General features: G+C 38.5%; 1 protein-coding gene across 1 annotated transcript; it reads left to right on the plus strand.

Moving 5' to 3' along the window:
- Positions 1–9,901: 9,901 nt before the first annotated feature.
- LOC121295463 (tektin-3-like) lies at positions 9,902–23,250 on the plus strand. The gene is made up of 7 exons (XM_041220098.1): positions 9,902–9,991; positions 18,667–18,750; positions 19,181–19,251; positions 19,968–20,111; positions 20,841–21,063; positions 21,802–21,956; positions 22,717–23,250. The coding sequence occupies exons 1-7, from the start codon at positions 9,902–9,904 to the stop codon at positions 22,931–22,933; spliced, it is 984 nt and encodes a 327-aa protein (XP_041076032.1). The 3' UTR covers positions 22,934–23,250.
- The last annotated feature ends 1,524 nt before the right edge of the window (positions 23,251–24,774 follow it).

The following is a 24,774-nucleotide window of genomic DNA, read 5'->3' on the forward strand; positions in this document are numbered from 1 at the left end:
TCCACTGGTGTGGTTTGTAATGTGTGCAGGTAATGCAAACTGAAGCTTGGAAAATGTAACTTTTCCTAACCTAAAATTTCTTTCAATTCTCTCGCTTTCCATCTGTCAGAGGGATCAATCTCACCCCCCTGTAGGAAAACGAGCAGGAATAAAGGAGGGCTTTAAATCCTTGGTGAGGAACAGAACATATGTTAAAAAAAAACAAAAAAAAAAAACAATTAAAAATCAACAAACCTGCAAGGGAAGGCAGAAGTCTGCAAGGGCCTGCAATGTGTTCAAAAATATTCTGAAAAGTTATGACTTATTTCTCAATGATTACTACCATCTTCAGGGAAGGAGATACCAATAATGGCCAGAACTGGTGTTGCTGGGGTGCCCCCTTGTTTGTAGCAGGGCTCCAGTGCTGACTTGGGCTGGCAACTCTAGCTGTCGGTGACATACTGTCTGGTAGCAGTGCTGGGCTGTGTTGCAAAAGACACAATGTGCAGTTCAGCAGTCCCCAGTAGAATGACATCAGGTGGAATCTGTGAGCCTCGCTGCTGCCACATCTAGATGGCTTTCCAGCTGAGGTTATATTCCAGTCAAAAGCTGCAGATGATCACAGGGAGGCCATGGCGATGGGTGTTAAAGAGACTACAGTGAGGGTACTTATTGAGACTGCAGCTTTGTTTGCAAATGTTTTCTCATGTTACCTTTTCCTGTCACCTAGAACCAAACTCAGGAAACAGAATTGCGCACACCAGAGCCCTCCCTCAGTCCCAGTCCTGGCCAGCGTACACAACCTACGTTTCTGAGACAGTGAGGGGGTTACACAGAGACCAGGCTGCACAAGAATCCAAGCTGGGGCCACAGGAGAGGAAAGGCAACAATAACTGTACTGGACAGCAGGCAGTTTCAGGTGAATGTGAGAGTCTCTTATTAGCTTTGGAAGTGTCACAAGGAGGACCGACCTGCAGAGAATCTCCAGAGAGCGAGACCAACAATATAAACAACCGAGGCCTGCCATCACACACAAGACCTTGGAGCGGTCCAGCTACTGACAGAATCTTTCAGAGGGTCATTTTCTGCCAAAAAAGATCCCCAGTACACCGGATCAGCAGTATGCCTGGACCTTAGAAGACCACAAATAGACCTGTTTATGTTTTAACATGGTCTTAAAAAAAGAAGAAAAAAAAATAATAATGTAATGGAGATTGTTATAGAACAGGAACAAAAATTTAAGGCACCTTGAAAACCTTTGTTTTCAGGTTTGTTCCACACAGGAACAAGACTGCAATGTCTTAGTTTCTCAGGCAATGCTTTACACAACAAATGCAAGCTTGGAGGCAGCATTGCCAAGCACTTGTGAAGAGTTCTGTACCATTTTTTTATGACAAAGCAAAAGAGTTACTGCTGTACCAGAATGATATTAGAAAACATTTTGGTTGTAAAATACAGTGGGGACTATCATATTACCGCTGCTCTTTAACTCTATGGTATGTTTTTTGACCCACTTATTAATCTTATTACTTACTATAAAATAAAAATACATTGAAGTTTAGAAATATCAGGGTGGTGGAATTTAGATATACAGTTTGGTTATATTTAATATGAAATGAAAACATGCAAAAATGCTTCAAGGTTATTGAGTGTTAGTGGGTTCAGACGAAAAACCTATACAAACCGTATACAGAGAAAAGGCCGTTTCTGTAACTTTGCCCAGTTGCGTTGGGAGCTTGGTATGATGTCAATGTCAGGGGTAGGTGGGCAGTAGGCAGCCGCATTGATGCCCAGACATTTCTTAGCTCAGCGTCCAACAGAATGGTCCAGACTGTGTATACAAACACAGCGTCTCATTGTCTTCTCCTGTTGTGTACAGAGCTGGGCAGTGTGGTCACATCCTTTGTCAGCTGCAGTGGTGAAAGCCAGCCAGAACCAGTCCGCACCCACTGAAACGAGAGAAGAGTGGCACAAAGCGAGACTCTTAAAGGCAAACTCCTCTGATCTATACTTTGATTTACGTTCAATAAATCCAGGTGTCCCTGCCTTAACAGTCAAGGAAAATGTGTTATTAATATTATTATTATTATTATTATTTTGTCATGTTTTATGACTATTTACTATACCATACTAAACCACCAAACATGTTTCAAGTGCTAAAGTTTGGCAACTGAAAGGACTTATCTAAAACTACTTGGGGAACTTTTAAGATGGTATTAAAACACTAGGCTGACATAAACCAGAGCAACTGTCCTTTGCCATTGTATTCTCTTGTGGTTTTAACAGATAAGTATGGCTACTTAATATCTCTCCTAATAATAATAATAATAATAATAATAATAATAATAATAATAATAGCTGCACTATTAGCCTGACAGGAGTGGTACTGTGTGTATGGGGGCTGCAGCTGTTTCAGTCCCATCTCTTTTAGCAGGGGTCAATACACTGCATTGGTGTTTAATGGATTGGAACAAGAGAAAGGGAGATGATAAAACTGACCAAAATACGATGACAATGATGACTGGCTTTAACATTTGCTTTCACTTCCCTTACCCCAGAGTTATTAGTCATAATTCGGATATGAGGCATTTCCACCCTTAATCCGCCCTTGACAATGAGTTGCCTTGTACATTTTAAGTGAGCGCGTCTGATCTGTGGGACTCGGAATCTGAGTGGGGTGCTTTCACTGCTTGGGGTAGATAAACACAGTATGAACATATTTCCTATCTCCTATACAGTAACTCCATTTTCACACTTACAATAGGACACCCCTTATAAAAGTTTACCATCGAAAAAGCACAGCAAAGTCCAATAAAGAATTGCATTGTAAAGAACAGAGAGGTATGGCAAAGCACAGGGAAGCACTGTAAATAATAAAGAGGTATGGCAAAGCATATGCAAGCATTGTAAAGAACAGAGAGGTATGGTAAAGCATAGGGAGGCATTGTAAAGCACAGAGGGGTATTGTAAAGCATAGGAAAGCATTTTAAAGCACAGAGAGGTATGGTAAAGCATAGACAAGCATTGTAAAGCACAGGGAGGTATGGTAGGTCTCTAGGCTTTCCATGCACAGTTGTATGAAACCCCTTGGAAAATGATTTAAGGTTCTGTTTTTTATATGCATTCATAGCTTGTATGTTACTATCATACAGTAATATTTTCCATCTATTCCTCTTATTGGAGTAAAATCAATTTTAATATTCAGGATTCACAATGGGTTATTGGCTAATTAAAGAAATCTGCATCAACTGTAATTAAATCAGGCTGGAATGCAACTTGTTTGTTGACTATTAGTTTAGTTTAATTTATTTACTTTGGCCCACAGGGCCAGCACAGGTACATCTTAATAGTGCACCATATTCAATATTAAACGATGTAGAAATTATTAAACATCCAATTACACACATTTCCCCTGTAGTGCACCTCAGCAATGAACTCCCATCTCTCAAAGCAGGACTGGAGTATAAATAATACATTCATACTCTTCTTAGGGACAATGAGTTTTCCATTCTGCTATTAAATAAAACACAGAGCTCATCATTTATCAAGCCCAGTTTTCCAGTTCTTTTAAACAAGCTGTAATATCTGAAGGATAAACACATGACCGGGTTTCCACAGATGTACCCAGAGAGGGAGAGTTAGGCATCTCGCTCAAAGGATAATCACAACTCATTTTGTCTTAAAAGAATAACCATGTCGACTGATCCAAGGAAAATCAAGTTGAGTAAGTCCTACACAGCGATTTAGTGACACCAGGTAAAAAATCATTACTGGCTGTACAGATGTACATTAGCAAGTGATCTCTGGATACTAGTGAATAAATGCATTGCTGAAAGCCCTGGAATATATAAGGATCTTCATTTGTCTTCCATTTTCTAAATAATGGCACTTGGAAGACTGTTGCATAAAACATATTTCATCAAAAGGATTCAAAATATATAAAGATCTCTTTAAAATGAAAACATAAGGAATGACTGTAATATAAACACATGTATTTAGCACTTGGTTTCAAGCTAATAATCATGCAATCATGAGGTGACTATTACATAGTTTGTTAGGAATCGTTTTTTAGTTTTGTCCACATTTTGTTAACGAAAAGGAGAACCTGGTAACTTATTGCTTTGCTCATTTAAAGGCTTTCAGCTTGGGGTCTCCATCAGTGAAGGGGCTGCCAGTGCCACTTAGCTCTGAGAATAAGGCAGTCAGAGGAAGAACGTGTGTTCACACATTTCCAGCAGCTCTCGCAGTCTCCACGGTTAGCTTTTCGTTTCTTCTGTGCTTTAAATACTTGCTGTAATACAGATGGGGATACACTATAAAAACTAATCATTTTCAAAAGCCCAAACAACAGAGAAAGGGGAGTGTAGCATGACATGGGGAAGACCACGAACCTGATTTGAAAGGTTTAACAAGCAATAAAGAAAGCCTAATTTATTTGATTGTATGTTTATTTATTTTATCAACTGTGTAAAATTTGATGCAGCTACAAAATATTTAGTGCTGTTTGTAGTTTTTCCTTATACTTATTTTCCATGTGCACTGAACTTTATGTTAAAAGCCAGAAACACGAATGAAATCTCAAAGCTGTGCATTTCAGAAGTCTAGTAAACTCCCACACACTAATTCTGGGACACTCATACATCTGCTAAGTTCATGGGCAATTAATTTTGGGGGAAAGAACACATTGGACCCATGTGATGATCTCACTCATTAGGAATGTGGCATACTTGCTGTTCAAATCCCTCCAACCCCGTTCTTTAAAACCTGACAACTGTACCATTTGACATTTAAAACAAAATACATATTTTCCCACTTACGAGATGGTAGGGTTCTTGGGTGTTTCAGTGCTTCCATAAAGCACAAACCATGCATGCAGCTTTCACTGGTGTCACGTTCGTTGTCTTTTCCAAGGCACCTCTGCATTGAAGGTTTTCTCCAAAGACCACTATCAGGTGCAAAACTTTATGTATCTATACCACAAGCTATACATTTCAGATTTCGAAATCAAACAACTTTAAATAACTTTTATGTTTGTCAGCATGTGGTATCTCATTTGCAACAACTGATATTAGGATATTAGAGGCATGGATTGTTTTTTTTTTTTTTTTCGCAATGTTGTGATGTGTGTTTAGTAGCACAGCAATACGTTTGGGATTGTGGTAGATGCTCTTGCATTGCTCTGGTGATAAACCAGGGAGCACTAACTAGGATTTATTTGCAGTGCACAGGTTGGGAACCTCTAAAGGCTGCCAATGCATTGTGGCTTCCAGCTCAAATACTTTTCAGGACAAGGGTGAGGAGGTCTGTGGGGAACAGGTGTGCACAAAGCCAAACTCCAAACCATACCGTTCTGCATTCACCCGAAAAAGTGCTAACTCAACTACAATATCAAATCAACTCCAGATCATCAGTCTTTAAAGGCTGAATTCATAAAAAAACAAAACAATAAAAGTAAATGACACCTTAAATTCAACAACCTACACATACTGGAGTGGGAAAATGTATATAAAATTCAGCACTGACAGTATTCTCTTCAGAGCTGCTGTGTGTAACATGTAACCCAGCATACTGTTTTAGATTCTATAATTGGCAACCCCTCCCCTCAGTTCAAAATGCCTTCCCTCCTAAAGTTTGCAGTACATTCCCAGCTGCTGCAGTCCACTGAATCAACATGCTAGCCCCTGTCCTGGGCCATGAGGCAGTGAGGGTGCTCTGATAGATACATGTGCATGGGCAGCCTGCAGCATTCACCAGCTAGGCATGCATTGTTTTTTTTTTATCTGTATCCATACTGTTTTTTTAATCTTTATTCACCAGGCACCCCCATTTAAGATGCTACTGTTTACCTTTGATTTTAGAGGAATTCCTTTTTTTTAACTCTTTACAATTACTCATTAATCATTAATTACTAATCAATAATTGTGTACAATATGAATTAATCATCTTTTGATATCCTACTGAATTCCTGTACTGTGAACATCAATTTATGACAATGCCAATTCATTATAATCTCTCATATCCACAAACTATATCACTGCCACACACTGTGGATGACAAAACCCTAATGCGGACCTGCCCATAACCTCTGTGGCAATGGTTCAAGATGGGGTGTGAAGTCTGTCCCCCCACCCTGATTGATTGGGAGGGTGTGGGCATCCTTTTATTACCGCTGTCCAGTAACAAGGTCCATGCTTCTGCTGTTAATCATCAGCTCTGCTCCCGTGCGCTACACCCATATAAAGTATGTTATTTACATGAAGCTGGTCCGTAAAGACCCAGGGTCAGGCAGCTTACAGTTGTAGTGCAGGGTGTCCAGTTACACTGGACATATAAAGGGAAAGGGCTGATGTGCAGCCAAGCACTCCTTTCATAGGCTCCCATGGAATCAGAGACTTTAGCATGTGACTCACATGACTATTTTAATCCACAGAGAGCCTGCTGACATTTAGCACATTGAATGTAACTATGGAAGTTACTCATGAGCAATTACATCCCCTGTTTACATATCTGTTGTGGCTACCTATCTTACCATCATGCAATGTGCATTTTAAAAGACTCTTTGGATTCTGTTGAGTGTCCTTCTATAGATCTAATAATAAAGAGGTAGACTACTATGGTAAATGGGTAAACCAACAACAAAATTATTATTATTATTATTATTATTATTATTATTATTATTATTATTATTATTATTATTATTATTATCGGTAACACTTTACATTAAGTATCCTTAACTACACTGTAATGTAGTTAATGTAATTGCATTTGTGGTTATTGGGAATTGCTTTGCAAATACAAAACTGCATGTGTAATTGCAGTATAATTACAAAAGACCCTAGCAGCTGCCAATATGTAAATACATATGCTGTTGCATTGCAACTAAACAACTATATGTGTAGCTAGCGTGTGACTACAGTGTAATTACAGTGTAGTTTGGAGACACAATGTAAAGTGTTACCTTGTTATTATATACAGTACTAGGTGATTGTTGGTTTATTAGTACTAGTATTAGTATTAGTTTATTAGTTTATTAAATACATGCATCTTACAAGAATGAAACTACAGCAGTGTTGTAATCACATTTCCTAGCTGATAGTACTGTACATACACAGCAGTGCCAATAGCAATAAAGCGCTGTGTGGAGATCTGCAGGACCTTGCTTCTCAGCCACTGCCACATACTTCCACCCTCTAAGCTGGCATCTCTGCCTAAGTCTTAGCCACTCAAGGAGATGGATGGCATACCAGCATCCCACAGAAGCCACTGGTCAGCTAAAACTGCAGCTGCCATTAAGGGCATAAACACAGCCATTAAACAGAGCCCTTCTAAATACAGCAACAGCTCCAGCGACCGAAGCATCCCACTCCCTTATTTTGTGTGCATTCTGCAGATGTGTTCTTTACAATATAAAAATAAATAATGGTTTTGTTCCTGCCACCAATGCCTATCTATGTATGGAGAATCAACTTCTACTCATAACACTTGAACAAGCTCCCAGCTTGTACTGTGCCATCAAACCCGTGGCATTTAAAAACACAGGCAGCTCTCAAATGCCAAAAGATGAAAGCATTTTGTCAGTGCAAGTAGTACTGTACATGTCTTTCTGCTGGACTTCATAGTATGAATATAAGAGATATATTGAACACATGCGATAGAGTGTAAAAAGTAACAGCATGAATACCCTCCTAAGGGTTAAAGGTTAATCTTAAATCTAGACTTACACCCATTAAAATGACATTCCCATAAATCCAGCCCAAGCAGTGGCTTTGACTGGGCTAGTGTAGATGCAAACTTGCTGAACAGGGATTTAACAGGTAACAGGTATTTATAACTTATATACACTGCAGTGCATCACACATTTTGTTGTCTCATTTTTACTGATGGTTTGCTTATTTTCTTAGTGAAAAACTTTTATATTTTGCAATGGTTAACTCACAAATGTGTTTAATTCATGATTAGGCAAAGCTGATGGTAAATTGTCCTTGGATGATCCTTCATTGCGTCTGTACTGTTTAAGAGCCCTTCGCTTATTCACTGCATATAGCATGCAAGATGAAAGAGCTGACCAATGCCATTGATAACTCATAATAAGCAACAAAATCATCATTAAACATACCAGAAAAGCACGCTCTGGAACTGTTAAAACTAAGGATTTGTTCACAGCATCCACAGATTGCAAAATATGTTATAAAGACTATGTGTTTAAATATTGTACAGTTGGGCTGTAGGACACACAGAGCCCACACTAAAAGCACCCCAGCTCCTGCAGCTGTGGAAGCTTGCTGGTGGTTTAGAGATTTTATCTGTGTGACTGACCACAGGCAGCATGCCTGGGCTCCTGTCCAAACCTCTCCAACCTAGATGGATGAATACACACTGTGCACACGTTGAAAGGTACCAGGAGAGATGTTTATATACAGTCTGTGATTAGAGACTGGGGAGTCATCACACCTGTCAACAGGTATGCACACACGACCTGGGCACTGAAGCTTTATAAAAACCCTCTACAGTATAAGCAGTCTTAGAATCTTTGGTGTTCTATATCCATTTACCATACAACTGTGCAGAGAAATAGAAGTAGCATAGTTATTACTTCTCCCCTGGTAATTTCAAACAGTCAGTAAAATCTTGTAAGACTGCAATGTGTTTTGCACTTGATTCCATCAACAAGGTTCTGCCATTTATTACTGCAGATGGAAAGCATGCCAATTTTACAGCATGCAGCTAGGAGAGAGCATATTCATAAACACAGAGGGGGCACAACACCGCCATGATGTATCCAGTAGCTTCTTTTAATTACAAATTAAAAAGTGCTTTAGAAACTGCAAACCCCACACTGCTTATTACTAAAAGAATCACCCCTGTGCTTTTCTCAAGGTCTGTGATCCATATACATCAGGAGAGATCCATGCAATGCAACAATGCTATTAAAATATTAATGCAATATTAATAATACTTTGAGCCTTTGTTGTTTTGGGTCACTGTAAGCTCACTGATGATCAATTATGTATGTTTTTGTTTTTTGGGGGTTTTTTTGCCCGGATTCAAAGTAACTTTTCTGTGGCCGACAGAAAATCATTACATGATCATATTAATTGCAGGATTAGACTGTACACAAACTCTCCGTGCCAGTCTAATCCACTCAGACTGGCTATTTACATTAAGAGTCTACGATGATACATTTGCATAGTCATTTTTCAGTGCATTCATACTTAGCAATGCTTTTCACCATTTTTAATCGTACCTATGTCTGGTTTATCTTACTTGTCTTCTGCGATTTTACCTCACTTGAAGTTGAAATGTTTTTTTTTATGCCTGTTTTGATTAATAAAATCAAGTGTGCAGCCTACAAAACCTTTATCAGCTGCTTTAGAACAGGACAGGTGCTTACTTGCTTTTTTCAAAGCCCAAGAGAATGTGTATAAACACTCCTAAAAACAGTCCTTAAAACATTCCCTAAGACAGTCCTTAAACGATTGTGAATAAGGCCTTTTCAAAATGAAGAAAATGTATTACGTATAGTTAAACTGCACAATTTTAAAGAGAGCCTGTGAGAGAGGTAAGTGAAATCCATGAGGGTTTCACTCTGAGGGTTGTATTATTATTATTATTATTATTATTTATTATTATTATTATTATTATTATTATTATTACTATTTATCAAATTTGACAATTGCTTCATTATTTCCCAGCTTGGTTGATGGGCTTGTGTTGTGCTTGCATGATATTATTGCATTTCCATTTTAAAGGTTTGTGATGCAGATTCAGTACCAGTGGACTGTGTCTATATCATTGACTTTCATCTCAGTTCCAAGCCAGTCTGTATCATACACTAGATCTTTATATTTACACCATGCAGTGCTGGTGTTCCAGAACTTCTTGTCTGTTGACATTCTGTGACCAGAATCTCCTGGAATTCAGGATGACTCCCTTGACGATTGTTACTGAGATGGACCTTTGCAAGATCCCAGAACCGCCTAGCGTGGAATGTTCAAGAGCAACGCTCACCAAGGTACCCTAAAGCACAGGCCATTTTCTTTCAGCCTTGGATAGGAAGGCTTCAGATCACACTGGCAGTATATTAATTGTCAGGCACCACTTTGTTAATATACAAGACATTTCTCCTGTGCACAGCAATGAATTCCACTGAATAGGTAATGGGTCACTTACTATACCATACAACTATGGCAGCTAATAAAAATGACTTAGAAGCTTAGGGATCCTGCTCCCTGGGCACTGAATAAAGATTGGGAACATGGCTCACATCTTCCACCATGATGCCCAGTTCAGGGTAAAGTTAAGGCGCTGGTATTAAAATAACACTTGGCAGAACATTTGAATGGATGTGCTCTGTGTAGATGCACAAGCTGCCTTGGGAAAGCAGTGTTCATTGCAAAATTATACAGGTGGGGTGTGGCACCTAAGCCAAGTAGCAATGTTAAAAGTCAAAGTTATGAATTTGTTTAGAAAATAAAACAACTGATACCAAACACAATATTTTGATTTGAAATTAAAAAGGGGAATAATAATTGTAGAGAATTTCAAACTGCAAAAAAGTAAAACCGTAAAGTGTCAGCTAAAACGTTATACACTTTCAGCTGAAAAGTTTGTCTCTGATAGTTTTACCCATGATCGATTTAAGATAAGGTCAGGAGATTACTCTGTGAATCTGCAGCCATCTTGTAAAGAGAACAAATTACCTAAGGGTGAATGAACATGGGACAAACTGGGATCAAAGGCATTCAACCTTGTCAGACTGTGCATGGTGGTCCAGGCTAATCTCAATAACATTTCCCATATGCGATCCATTCTCATATACTTTCGCTGCCTTGGGGGTCTCTGTCCTGCATAATAGCGCAATTCTTCAGCCCAGAGCCACTCCACATGGAATACCAATTTAGCCTAAGGCATCTGTTTAAGTTTTCTTTTGGTTTTTTAGCAGTTATGTATTTAAGTATGTTGATTGCAGCCTAATCCTGACAAGAACACACTGATTCATCAGACCGACACTGCTTATTAAGGGCTGGAGGCTAATCTGGACCATTGGTAACATGGGAGTCTTCATTAATAAAACAAACAAACAAAAAACAAGCACAGCATTGTGAACATGGATAAGCACTGCAAAATAAACCCATGACACACAGAGAGAGAGACCCCACAGAAAGGAACTATCTATAACTATCAGTTCTGTGCAACATTCATAATCAGCTATGAGAATTCTGAGCCTTGTTCATGCTTTGTTAATGCTTAGTTAATATACAGTAACAGATTTATAAACTATCTACATAAAAGTATACCATACAACCTGATGTAAAAAAGCATAGTGAGTACAAAATAGGGTGTCGGGTAATGACTACTATAATTCAAACAATAACTGAGATCTTTCACCATTCGAAGTGTGTGACTGCCACTCCTGGCTCACCTGTAGTATTTTTATGACATGCTTGATGTCATTCTTGATCTAAGAGCAACCCAGTTTGGCCAAAGTGGAGTGACTAAGTTCAGTATCTGCAAAAACATGGCAAAAAACAGTTGTTAGTTATAAAGTTTATAAAGGCAGGAATAGAACATTGGTAGAACATAAACATCCATATTGCATTTTTGAAATTCTGCTAACATCTGAAGAATCTAAACTACTTCTGGCATTCTTCACATTCTTGTTCCCAACAGAAGAAACGGTCAGATATCTGGGATCTGGACAGTATCGGGCGATGCCCACTAAACCAGAAAGGCTTTCAGCCAGGGCTTTGTTAGGTCTCTTTCTGGCTTCCCCCTGCCCGGTGGCTCTAGTGGAATGCACTAATTGCAGCTTGAACAAAGACAACCTTCATCCCACCATCTCTCGCAGCACAGCTCCAGTTCTTTGGGCTTCCTGTGTAGAAGGACATGTGTTTCATGCATGGGCCATGTTTATTGGTGGGCTTTCAGCTTGATTATATTCTTACCTGCTTGAACTGGAGCAAGTCATGAAGATACACTATACTTTAGTTTAAGGTGTTTATTACATTCTGCTATACTTTTACTGTGGGAAACTTCTATAAGGGAATGGAAATAATTTTAAATAATTTTAAATATCCAAACACAGTCACTGACACATCACAACAGAATGCAGTCCTGGGACGAGAGCCGGGAAGCAAAGTCTCTATAAACTTTGGTGCCGTTAATAAGACAAATATTTATTCAAAGAAAGTCGTCCATTATACAGCCATAGATCTATGAAGATACAAATGAAGCAGGACTGCAAACAGGTATATAGCGATGAATCTAGAAAAGGAAGTGCTCAGAGCAAACTGTCACTACTTATATATTATGGAAGTTCCTTTACAAAAGCTTCCCATAGTAAAAGCATAGCAAAGTGTAATAAAGCATATTTAAAAAACATGGCAAACCACCTTAAACTATGTTGAATACATAGATGGGAAAAGCTTGGGAAAACTTATATAAGGAGGTTATCCTGTAAACAGATCTTCTTCTTCTTCTTCTTCTTCTTCTTCTTCTTCTTCTTCTTCTTCTTCTTCTTCTTCTTCATCTTGGACAGTTAATAATTTTTAGGGTAGAAATGGAAGCCACAGAGAAAAAGTTAGAAGAAAAACTTCCAGCCAGTAGCCAGTCCAGTGCCTCTGTCTTTGATATACAGGAATTGTATAGGTGTTTGAGTATTAGAGCAGGCTCACGGTGAGGGTGCACACTTTGTTTTACAGTCAAAAGGCACTTGGGCTGAGCTGTTATGTTTAATAGCCTGTCAGACATCATCTCCTCAAGCCAAAAACTATAAAAGCTTGCAGAATCATGTGATGCTTGACTTTTTCTTGCATACTATTTTAATTTGTTTGATCTCTCTCTCTCTCTCTCTCTCTCTCTCTCTCTCTCTCTCTCTCTCTCTCTATATATATATATATATATATATATATATATATATATATATATATACACACACACATATATATATATATATATATATATATATATATATATATATATATATATATGTGTGTGTGTGTGTGTGTGTGTGTGTGTGTGTGTGTGTGTGTGTGTGTGTGTGTGTATTCCCAATTCCAGTTAAAGTGCATTGAATTGGAAAAATAATTGTAGAGACACACTGTATTTAAACTGCAATACATTTACATCATGCAACCCAATTGAACTATATAATGGTGCTGTAACACTATTAGAGACTACAGTATAGCTAGTGAGCAAAAACTTTGCAATCAAACTTTAGTCTACTGTAGTAAAAAATGAATTCCCTTTCATTGCAGTTAAAGTGGTTGTTTTTATTTTTTGCATGGGTGATCCCTTAAGAGTTCTTGACTTTCTAAAATATGTTTTTTTGTTTATTCTCGTGCTTCAAATTAAAATATGGTTTTATTTTGCATAGGATAAGGAAGATTGTGACTGATTATTACTTGTATAGGAGACCTCCATCTTGTCTAGTACAATACAGAGAGGACTGGGGAATTTGAATAAAATCAAATTCAATATTTGAGAAATACTGTTATCTTCAAACATTTCATAGTTTTATCTTAAGTTGTTCTTCAACTGAATCGATTTAAGTGAGTACTTATCAAACTACAAATCCAGCTTTATTGCTCTTGGGTAGGTGAATACATTTTCTAACTGCAATTATGTTGTCAAGTTTTATTGTTTGATTGCTCTGTTGGTCTCCCTAACATTCTTAACTTCCGACACATTTATAATTAACAAGGACTGATCAGAGAAGCGGGTGACAAGAGTAAGGGAGTGCTTCTGAGGTTCATTATCTTACTGTGCTGTGGCATTGTTATCTTAGCTCCCTCCCCATGCTGTCAGAGAGCTGCTTGATTTAATATGATTCGCTCTGCCCAGTTGTTCTACCATGAGTGACTTCACAACTCATCCCATCCTTCAGTCAACAGCAGTGTCAGGCTGACGGTGCTACACCTCCACTGGTGAAACCATACAGAGGAAAGTCATCTGAGCCTGCAGGTATGTACGTTTCAAATCACGTACTAGTACATCTCAGACACACACAGCCCACAGTTACGATGACATTGATAGGCTTCACTGGAGCTAACCCCTGGAGTATTCCATTTGGAAGAGTTTGTCATCCCTAAATTCCAAGAATAGGAATCTAACTCCCAAAGGAAGCTTAAAAAAAAAAAAAATTCTTAAAAAAATTACCGCTTCAAATTCCTTTGGGGATGTTGGGGTGGAAATCTGTACCGTAGCAAAGTAAGGTCCATAGACTTTACATTACCGGTAGTTAAAGTTACACAAAGCAGTGTGCTACATATCACAGTTTCAAACCAACCCTAAATAATTATAATAGTTTCTGTATGTGTACTGCACAGCATGCATCTGTGTGTTTGTCTGCACATGTGTCTATGGGAAGCTATTACTTTTAAAATGAAGCTTGTCTATATCTCTATGTCTAAAATAATACTGTCAATTTAGTACTGGAATGCTGTCCACATTTGTAATATATTTGCAGTACCGTTTGTTACATTTTTATAAGGAACATACAGTACTGAATTTAGCCCTGGAATTGAAGAGTTCAGTTTGACATCTGTTACTTAGATATTTATAGCATGTGAAGTCCTGGTCAGTTAGACAGCTTTAACATATCTTTGAGTTGAGTCTCAGAGTTGGTTCACAAGTATACAGTAGCTGACAGCCATGCTTGCTGAATACAGTATGCACTGTACCCAAAGGAATCTGCTTTTGAGAAATCTAATGTTATGTTTAGGGGTGACTGAGACTCATTTGGATGTTAGTGCTTAACAAGAATTAAAAAAAATGATTACGCACCATCAGCAAATCAGCACACAGCATCCTGCTCCAGCATGATTCTAAAAGATTGTCGATACCTGCCATGACTTTGAGCTATGATTCAAATCCATCCAGGGAAGAGAAGGCTTACTGGAATTAGCAATGTATGTTGATGCTGTGTATTTAATCAATTATTTCAATAATTATGTAAAAAGCCTAAAAATATATATTTTAAAACAATTCAGAATCCCATACATTTCTATTTTACCAATATCTCATCATACTAGTGTATCTGCACTTGTACCATTACCCCAAAATACCGAAATATTGCACAGGCACTGTATAGCTGCTCTGCTACCTACCCTGCCCCAGAGTACAGAACTATTGCACTATATTGCCACTGGAGAGCATTTGGCGGAAGGAATCATTCTATCTCCCATGTACATTAGTGTGTGCATAGTGCAGTAGGAAATGGGTGTTGTCATGCAGATTCCTTTATATGAATCATGAGGGAGTCCACGTGCCTTTATATACTGTACCACAGAATGTAACACCGTAAAAAAAATTACAGCATGACTCAGAGGGGAATGGTGCATTTTGTTGTTTTAGTTGCCATGGGATGACCTGGAGCTGCTCAGTGTTCAAGGGAGCTTTACCAGCAGAACAATGTAAAAGTAGAGGATGCTAAAAACAAGCATGCAATGAACTGTCTTAAACGTGTTAGTCTTGGACTGGTCATCGCAGGACTGGCCTAGCTGGCTTTACAGAAAAGAACAAGCAAACAAACAAACAATGAAAACAAAAACCAAATAAATGCAGTTATGAAACCATAGCACAGCTATGTGAACATATTAGAGTGCAGTATAATGTTTTGGCAAAAAAACAACATTTAAAGAGCAAATCTTATTTTAATTGGAACTGGGCTATACAGTAGAACAGGTGCATCCAACATGCCTGGAATGAAGAAATCAAAGACAACGGGCAGATAGCATAGCAAAGAAAGAAAGAAAGAAAGAAAGAAAGAAAGAAAGAAAGAAAGAAAGAAAGAAAGAAAGAAAGAAAGGTGAAGTGGCATTCCATGAAAGAAAGAAATTATACCTAAATATGGCTATTTTACCAATCTTGAGCATTGTTCTTTAATGTCCCTATTTCATATTAGCAGTTCCCATTAGGAACACTGGTTTGAACATTAAGCCTCCTAGTTCATCTACTGTAGTAGCTTATTAACATTTGACTATAGGACAAGTTTGTGCATGCTGCTGGACCTTCTACCATGCCATTGAAACTGCTAATTGCAGTGGTGCAAACCCCCAGGCTGTGACTGAGGCTACAGTATAGGAAGCCTTTACGGGGGAGCCCGGTTGTCAATCAATGTCTCTAAGAAAACGTAACATTGTATAACATTTCCAGTTGAAACCTAATGATTCCAATAGAAATGGAGAATGCAACGTAAAGTACAAGAACGTTTTTAGATGAGCAGCAATCAAGTGAGCGTCACAGCCTTTTCTCTGCATACTTTTGAAAGGTGAAAGAAGATGGCTTCTTGTTGGAAAGATATTTTTTTCAGATGAAATGTAGGCGTAATCTGTAATCTGTAAAGGAAGCAGTGCTTAGGGAGCTACATTTTGCCAGAAGTACACAGTATTCTGTACCCACCCCTTGCAGCTGTATCCAAACAAATAGCATGACTCCAAGAATCCAAAGAGAAGGGAAGGAGCATGCTACCAACTCCCTGTTGCTTACAGAACAGTATATATCAAAGGGTTTCTTTAAAAAACCTGTTTCTTGGAAACAAAGGAAAGCAATTTGCAAAGGCATATTGATTACCATTTCAGTAATTCAAACTAGGACATACTGAAATCATTTGAAGTAGATAATTTTTCGCAACCTATTTCATACGTATTCCGCTACACCTTTTTAATCATTAATTGACCGTCCCCTGAATAATATATATATATCTACCAATCCTGTTCTTGAATCCATAATGCATTGTTTTTGCAGTCTTTGTGACACAAACATTTGGTCAAAAGACTCATTTTGGCATTGCTCTTAAATCCAGTTTGAATAAAGCTATATTTCTTGAAACAAAGCTTCTTGAGTCTTTAGATTTTTTGAATATGTAATTGTACACTGAAAAAAAAAAAAAAAACTATTTAAAAAGTCTCCCTTAGCAATAGATTAAAGAATAATGCAATGCAAAATGACTTAAATCAGAGTATAAATAAAGAAATACAATCAGAGTATAATTTATATTTCAGACTTGCGAACATAATGACTTGGTTGCTATGAATCAAAGGTATCCACAACATCAAGAATCATTCACTGTTCACAAGACTTAAAAAGGCCAGGCTTACCACTTAAGAACTTAAAGAAGCATTTTCATTTATTTTGATATTTTGCTAGAACTGTTTATTCACAGAGAAATATTCCTGGAACATTTGATGTGTATTCTTTTAAAGAAAAACAAAAACAGACTATATCAGTACCCCCCCCCCCCCCCCCACACACACACACACACATAGAAATCCATCTGATTCCCTTTCTTAGGGAGCAGAATTCACAGAAAAACTAAGAAGCTTAACAATTTTGACCATTCTATAAAAATGTGGTCCAGCAATCAATATAGTAGAAGCCACAGTAGGAAACTGAAATGGACCTCTTTTCCTGTGTCATGTTAACCCCAGCTGTGATCAGACAGGTTTAATTGTCTCCTTTCTTTTTTTCTTCTTCTTAAATTGGCTTCAAAGAGATTGACATTGAAACCAAGATGTATCCGTATAATAGCAGCTGAGATTGACAGGGCAACACTCAAGTTAAACACATCGGGAAGGAAAAGAGAAGAACTATGATGGGTTTAGCAAAACACAATGTTACCCTGCAGTCAGCTAGCTCTAACATGGGTTAATTTCCCATCTATATGTCCTATTCATTTCATACATCACTCAGGAATCATATACCTTAGCTTCCTATATCATGATCGATCAATGTTGTCAATAGAATCGTACACTGACTATTTATACCCGTTACCCATGAAACCTAATGAAATCTGCCAATAGATCACCATTCATTCTGGGTCTCGGCTACCCATCCCCACTCAACCCTACAGCTCCCAGTCTGATTCACCTACAAGCTGCAGAACCCCCCCCCACCTACCTACAAACATGGTTATGCCACGGTTAAGTGTGAACTGTCTGCTGTCAACAAATAATTACCTTAACATCGACTCGGTTCAGTTCTAAATCAGCTCTTAGTATGCATGCTGGAAGCAATATGTAAAAATAAAATAAAATAAAATGTAACATTATATAGAGAGCAGAGGTACTTTAGTGACTGTGGATAAGCACTGGAAATGCAAGAGGAATATGGGAAACAATACCATATACATTGAAATTGACGTTTATAGCACCTTGTTCAAATCAAGCTCCTGCTTAGCCAATTCCTAATCTAACGCGCTCCAGAACTGCAGTTCTCCCCGCTAGGGGGCGCTAGCCAAGGGGTACGTTTAAAACACAGATTAGAGCACCTCGATACTCTGCACACACAATACTGTTGTTTTAGGATTCTCAGTTGTTTGTTCAGTCTATTCTTTTAGCAATTCACTATGCTTTACCACATGTTTAAAAAAAATGTTTTGCAATTGTGAAGTTGTGAATTTTCTTGGTATAAGTCGGTATTTTCACAGGCTTGAGTAGAAAAAATGTTACGCTTTTTTTTGAAGCCCGGGTTATACAAACTTTGTAAATCATATTGTCTTTTTTACAGATTCATTGTTTTGTTTGGCACTGTTTGTCTTTGCGTGGTTGTTTTTGTTTGCAGCTCAAGGTTGAAAGGTCCTATCATAGTTTAGTTATCACTTAAGCAAAATACGGTACAACAACTGAAGGACAATGCGTTTGCACTGCTCCAGTATTTATAAGGCAAACCTTTGTTTTGAACTGACAGGTCGCTCGGGAGTGTTTGTACCACAGAGAGAAGAGGATGTCCGTTGACCTGGTCCATGATAAAGTGGAGAAAGATTTAATTCAGGTTAGAACAGGTTCCCTGAATATTTGACTTGGCAAGTACAAATGATTGCATCGTATGAAGAGTACCAATGGTAGAAATGTGTATTATTATTATTATTATTATTATTATTATTATTATTATTATTATTATTATTATTATTATTATTATAAAACGTGAATCGTTTAAAAATTACTAAATAAACTACTGTTGACCTGCAAACACACACAAATTATAATATTAAATTATTAGTTTATTGTTAATATACAGCAGTCTCACTGAACTGTCTTGGTCAATTACTTTTAAATATAAATATATTGAGTTTTGACTAATAATAGATGTGTCTTTTAATGGTCCGGCTCAATACAAACTATATCATGTGGCACAAACAGTATATTGTTTGTTGTCGATTTATATGTAAGTATTTACCATGTATATGTTTTTGTTTAAACAGGAGGTTGAATCCATCAATGGCTGTCAGGAGAGAATGAGATGTTCTCTGGATGCAGCCAATAGCCAGCTCGCGTAAGGGAGCAGGCAATAGAAAACACTGAACGGGATAGCATGCCATAAACAAACATACATTCATTTAATGTTATTTATTAGATGGCTAAAGAAATAGGTACTTCAATAATCAAGTGGTAGTAAAGCACAGTGAAATTGTGATAAAACAATGTGTAAATGCATAGGATATAAGCATGGTAAACTACATAACTAGTACTGTGTTTATTTGATTAATTTATTAAAAGCACTCTATCTGCAATAATAATTAAGCATGCCATCACTGGGCTGCAGTAACAGTTGAATAAAAGCAACACAATAGTCATATGACTTAACTTTCTAACTTTTAGTTTTTCCTGCATTGTTATGTTACATCCCATTACTTCCCCTAGCAGTAGTAAAGATTCAGTGTTGGAAAATGTCTTGAGCATCAGAAGCATGCACAATGAGAAATGCGTATGAAATATTTACTGAGATCACTGACTTATGTTAAGGCTAAGGTGTGTACTGTATGTGAGTAAAAGAGACAACTAGGTCTCCAGGCTTTAGGTCTCCTATTTTCTAGGCAACTTCACAGAGGTTGGTTGCTTGCAGATAAAGGAGGAACTTGGTTGCCTGCAGTCAAGTGAATGTAAGGTGTGCTTGTGTAAAAAGTAAAGGCTAATCATACATCTTTCAGTCCGTTCTTAAGACAATGTGTAAAAAATTTTTTTTAATATATTTGTATAATTTTTTTTTAGGTCCAACAGAGCAGCCGAACATGAGTTAGATAGAGACATCAATGACAAACTGATCGCCCACAGGATTGATGATAAGTGCCACTATCTCAGAAACACCTCTGATGGCATCAGTTACTTCCGTGGTGTGGAGAATATCGATGCAACATAGGCAAAAAAAAAAGTTTTTAAAAGGGGGCATGCATAAGGCGTACCATATGACTGCTTGGGACAGTTCAGGCTTTTCAACTCACACCCCAGTGCATTCTGGTAAATGTAGTCCTGCTGTGAAAGGTACATAAGACAGATGAAATGTACCAGAATGCATTGCAATGTGAGTTAAAAAGCCAGCACTGGGCCAAACTGCCCTAGTGTACATGATATGGTAAGCCTAGACTTGCAGTGTAGTCCTGGGGAGTAAATTACTCTTACCCTTCAATTTCCCAACCTGTACGTGTGTGCCTTGGAGTCTTTCTTCTCATTAATACGCTTGACTACTCCATTGTGTGAGAAAGAAAATGCAATTTCGTACTGCTCACGGTTCACATTCTTCTGTTCTTCTAGTTCAATTCTTAAGGGCTGCTTCATGAAACATGCTAATATGCATAGTTTATATTTATCAGAACGGTTTGCACTAATTACTTGACATACAGGATGCAGCAGGAATTAAAGTCTGGGATATTAGGGACTGCAAGGGGTTCAGTGTTATTTCCTTCACATGAGGTAATATCTGTAACCGACAGCTAGTGCCTGCTGCTTCAGGATCCCGGTGCCAGTCAATGCTGCCATATACCAGCTCATGGATAACTGATTATTCCCAGTTTGCTTCATTGAGCTCTGCTTCCCAGGGCCAGCCTCTGCCCGGGTGTGATAACACGTGTTTACTTTCCTGTGCAGAGTGTCAATGCCCGAGTCCTGGGCCAAGTTTACGGACAATAACATCCTCCCCTCCCAGAATGAGCGGGCTGCCTCAGCCAAGCTGCGGCATGACATCGAAACTCTTCTGAACACGACCTCCAACGAGATGTGGAATCACTTCAACAGCGTCAACGTGGCTTTTACCAACCGCATGTCCGAGGTGGCCGATGCCAAGAACAGGCTGCAGACGCACCTGGCTAAGGTAACTCTTACAGAAAGTTTGAAATAAAAACGTACATTTGGATACCTCAGTAATGCCAGGGCTCCGGACCTATTGCACAGTGAGTTTGCTGTTCCCCATCCTTTTCCCTTGCTTATAGTGGGCAGTTACTGTGTTCCCTTATAAAAGTTGACCATGGTAAATTTAAACAGAAAAAAAAAATATTGATCATCTAAAACTGAAAAATAAGAACATAAGAAAGTTTACAAACGAGAGGAGGCCATTCGGCCCATCTTGCTCGTTTGGTTGTTAGTAGCTTATTGATCCCAGAATTTCATCAAGCAGCTTCTTGAAGGATCCCAGGGTGTCGGCTTCAACATCATTACGGGGGAGTTGGTTCCAGTTTCCCACGATTTTCTGTGTGAAAAAGTGCCTCCTATTTTTGTTCTGAATGCCCCTTTTTCTTTATTCGCACTTAGCTGCGTTTCAACTGCATCTTGTTTCTGAGCAATATACAACCTTTGCCAAATGTCAGTGTTTTCTGTACAGATTAGTGTAAATGTCTTTCTGTTTCGCCCACGTGGCATTCCTGAGCATACTTAAACAGTCTGATTAAGTTCTCATTATAATAGTTTTATGACGTGGGTTAGGCTCTTCTATTAAGACTTCTCTATTGCATGACGTCAAAACTATTCTTCCTCTGGAGACTTATTACCACTCCCACCCCTCTGTTTAAAAAACGTGATTAAAACGTTGCCGATTTCTTTCCTTAATGTCTAGACCCTGCAGGAGATCTTCCAAACCGAAATGCTCATTGAGGCCCTGAAGAAGGCCATCCGGGACAAGGAGAGCCCTCTCAAAGTGGCCCACACTCGCCTGGATGAGCGCACAAGGAGGCCCAGTGTGGAGCTGTGCCAGGATGCTACTCAGCTTTGGTCAGTTCAGAAGCACCCTGCAGCTGCATAGCTCAATCTGTTTCAAGAGTTTCTTTTGAAAGCATGTCTGCTTATATTCACACGTGTGCCCTTTCCCCCATTCCTCTCTGCCAAAACATTTCCACAGCACAAAAAGACACTGGGGCTGTTTAGAGTCCAGGCTAGGGGACTTAAACCTGCTGCTACATTTGAGTCTACTATACCCAAATCACTATAATTTAAGTAACAACTTTTAGAAAAGTGCCTTTTTAAAGTTCTTTGCTAAATACTCAGCTGTTCAGCTTTGATGAGTTCAAGAGACATTTTCAGAGGGCAAGAACTGTCCCATATAATTACAGCTGCATGGTACTGTAGACTGGATATCATAATCCACACAAGGTCAGGTTAATTAGCCAGTAATCAATGAATTCGAATGCTCAATTTGGAAAAAAGCATTTGCCCCTCATTTGTCATACATGTGTGCAGTAGAACTGTTCTTGCATGAGACCTGATTATTCTGCTGCACAAAAACACAGAAACATCAAAGGTCACAGGCTAGAGTGGTCCGGACTGCAGAAACTTACTGGTTCTGCCTGAAGAAGGAAAAAACATACTATTTAGTAGGACAAGAAATTATTAAAGAGATTATTTAAAAAAAAAAAACCAAAAAAAAAAACCATTATATTATACAGTTGATGGTACTTTATTTCCCTATATACTGGTGCTTTTGTTCAATTATGAAAATAAATTATGCCTGTTTTGTGCGGTTGTCTGTTTGCAGGCTGGTTAGTGAAGTCCGAGAGATTGACGATACCATCCAGAGACTGCGTGAAAGGCTCTATGAGGCAGAGAAGACCCTTCAGATGCTGGTCAACACCAAAGTGACCCTGGAGCATGGCCTGTCCATCAAGGCTAACTCCCTGTTCATCGACCATGAGAAATGCATGTCAATGCGCAAGAGCTTCCCCAGCACCCCCAGGCTGGTGGGCTACACATGAAGGATTGCATTCCAAAAAGGATTGTATTTTGAAGACAAGGCGTATGGCATTAAATATATAGGGCACTTTCCGGCACTTTTTATTTTATCCCACTGCCCCCTCCCTCTCCACCCCCTGAGGTTCTTGACGGGATTTTTACACACAGTGGTTTCCAGTGGTCACAATGGTCACCCCTTCCACAGGGTGCAGCTAGTCCATGAAAGCACTGCGTCACATGATGACTAATTTTGACTTTTTATGTTTACTGACAAATTAGTAGTGAGCTGCCATAGATTACCCTGTAAATTACTGTGTGTGTCTCTCTCTCTCTCTCTCTCTCTCTCTCTCTCTCCTCTCTCTCTCTCTCTCTCTCTCTCTCTCTCTCTCTCTATATATATATATATATATATATATATATATATATATATCGGCAGCTGTGACTTTGGAAAGTTTCAGATTGAATGATGACTTGTGCTAGGCATGGTGACTTCTGTTGGTTTTAAAGAATGTCTCAGTAAACATCTATTAGTATCACTGAAAAGATCTACCATCTGAGCTATCTGTTTTTGTTTACTTCCAAACACTTGTAAATCTCAAGTATCTGTTTATAAACCCAGTTGGAAACAGACAGTAATCTGTGAAACAAAAGAAAAGAAAAATAGTCCAGAGTGTTTGCAATATTGAAGCCAAAAATCTAACACGCACGCACACACACACACACAGAAACACAGGAACATAAAACAATTCGGTAGATTGTTCATGTTTGGGTAAACCTGATGTAAATGCCATACGCCAAACTGACAGTGCTATGGCAAGTGCTTCAAATCTATTGCGATTCTCTCTTTATTGGAGGAACAGTATATACCACGTTCCTTCTCATCACCAATATTCATTTTTTTTGGAACACCAATGCAAAGACCAACACTGCAATCCATGTAAATAATTAAAAGGGCTTGAGATGAAAGTGCCAGTAATTGCACTGGGTTGCATTTTTACAAGTAACTTGCCTCACCCAGTTAATGTCAACACTGTGACAGCCTATATTCAGATATATCTGTAGCCGTTGTGAAGCTAACGTTAACCTACAGTATATGCACAAAACATATACTGCTGTAAAAGCACCACTATGTATGGTAATGCATGGTAAAATAAAGACACAGAAAATAAGTGCGTTGTAAAGAACGGTCAGTCCATGCAGTAGTATTTGAAGGGAAGATCATCATACACTTTTTTAAAGGACTACCTTTATAACTGTATACCACTAGCACAATACCTGGTTGGAGCCAAGTACTGGATAGCAGTTGGAGTTGTTGGGGCCCCAGGCAGATAGTGCTTGTTTGTGTGTGTGTGTGTATAGAAAGTTACTCTGTTTAATTAAAGCAGAACAAATTCCATTGGATGTGAAATCTGCTCAAGCCAAAGGTTTCAGTTGCACAGTTTCAACAGCTCCTGCCAAGTTTTGGCCCAAAGTCACTGTCTCTCATGTTTATTTTCAGATTGAGGCCTTGCAGTTTACAGGCCAGACAGAGTTGAAGTATGAGCTACAGTTCTTGTGTTGCTGCTTGAATGGCGTTAGGTAGAAAGCACAACCCAATGAAAAGTTTTTGCTAAATATCTTTTTTTAATTCTTTTGTCATGTTCACCCCCATTTCTATACTCTGATCATGGTCAATAATGCATATACCATGCTAGTACCATATGTTGGTTCTTACAAAACAGCATACTTACACCACAAGGCTTTTCCCCAATACTATTTCCCCAATACTTTTCCCCAACTTTTGTAACTAAGGTACATGACATGTTTTGTATTGTATAAATAGGGAGGGGTTACTTTTATAGCAGTAATGATTTGGCAAATGTGC

Source organism: Polyodon spathula, chromosome 20 (genome assembly GCF_017654505.1).
Source record: "Polyodon spathula isolate WHYD16114869_AA chromosome 20, ASM1765450v1, whole genome shotgun sequence".
Classification (NCBI taxonomy): Eukaryota; Metazoa; Chordata; class Actinopteri; order Acipenseriformes; family Polyodontidae; genus Polyodon; species Polyodon spathula.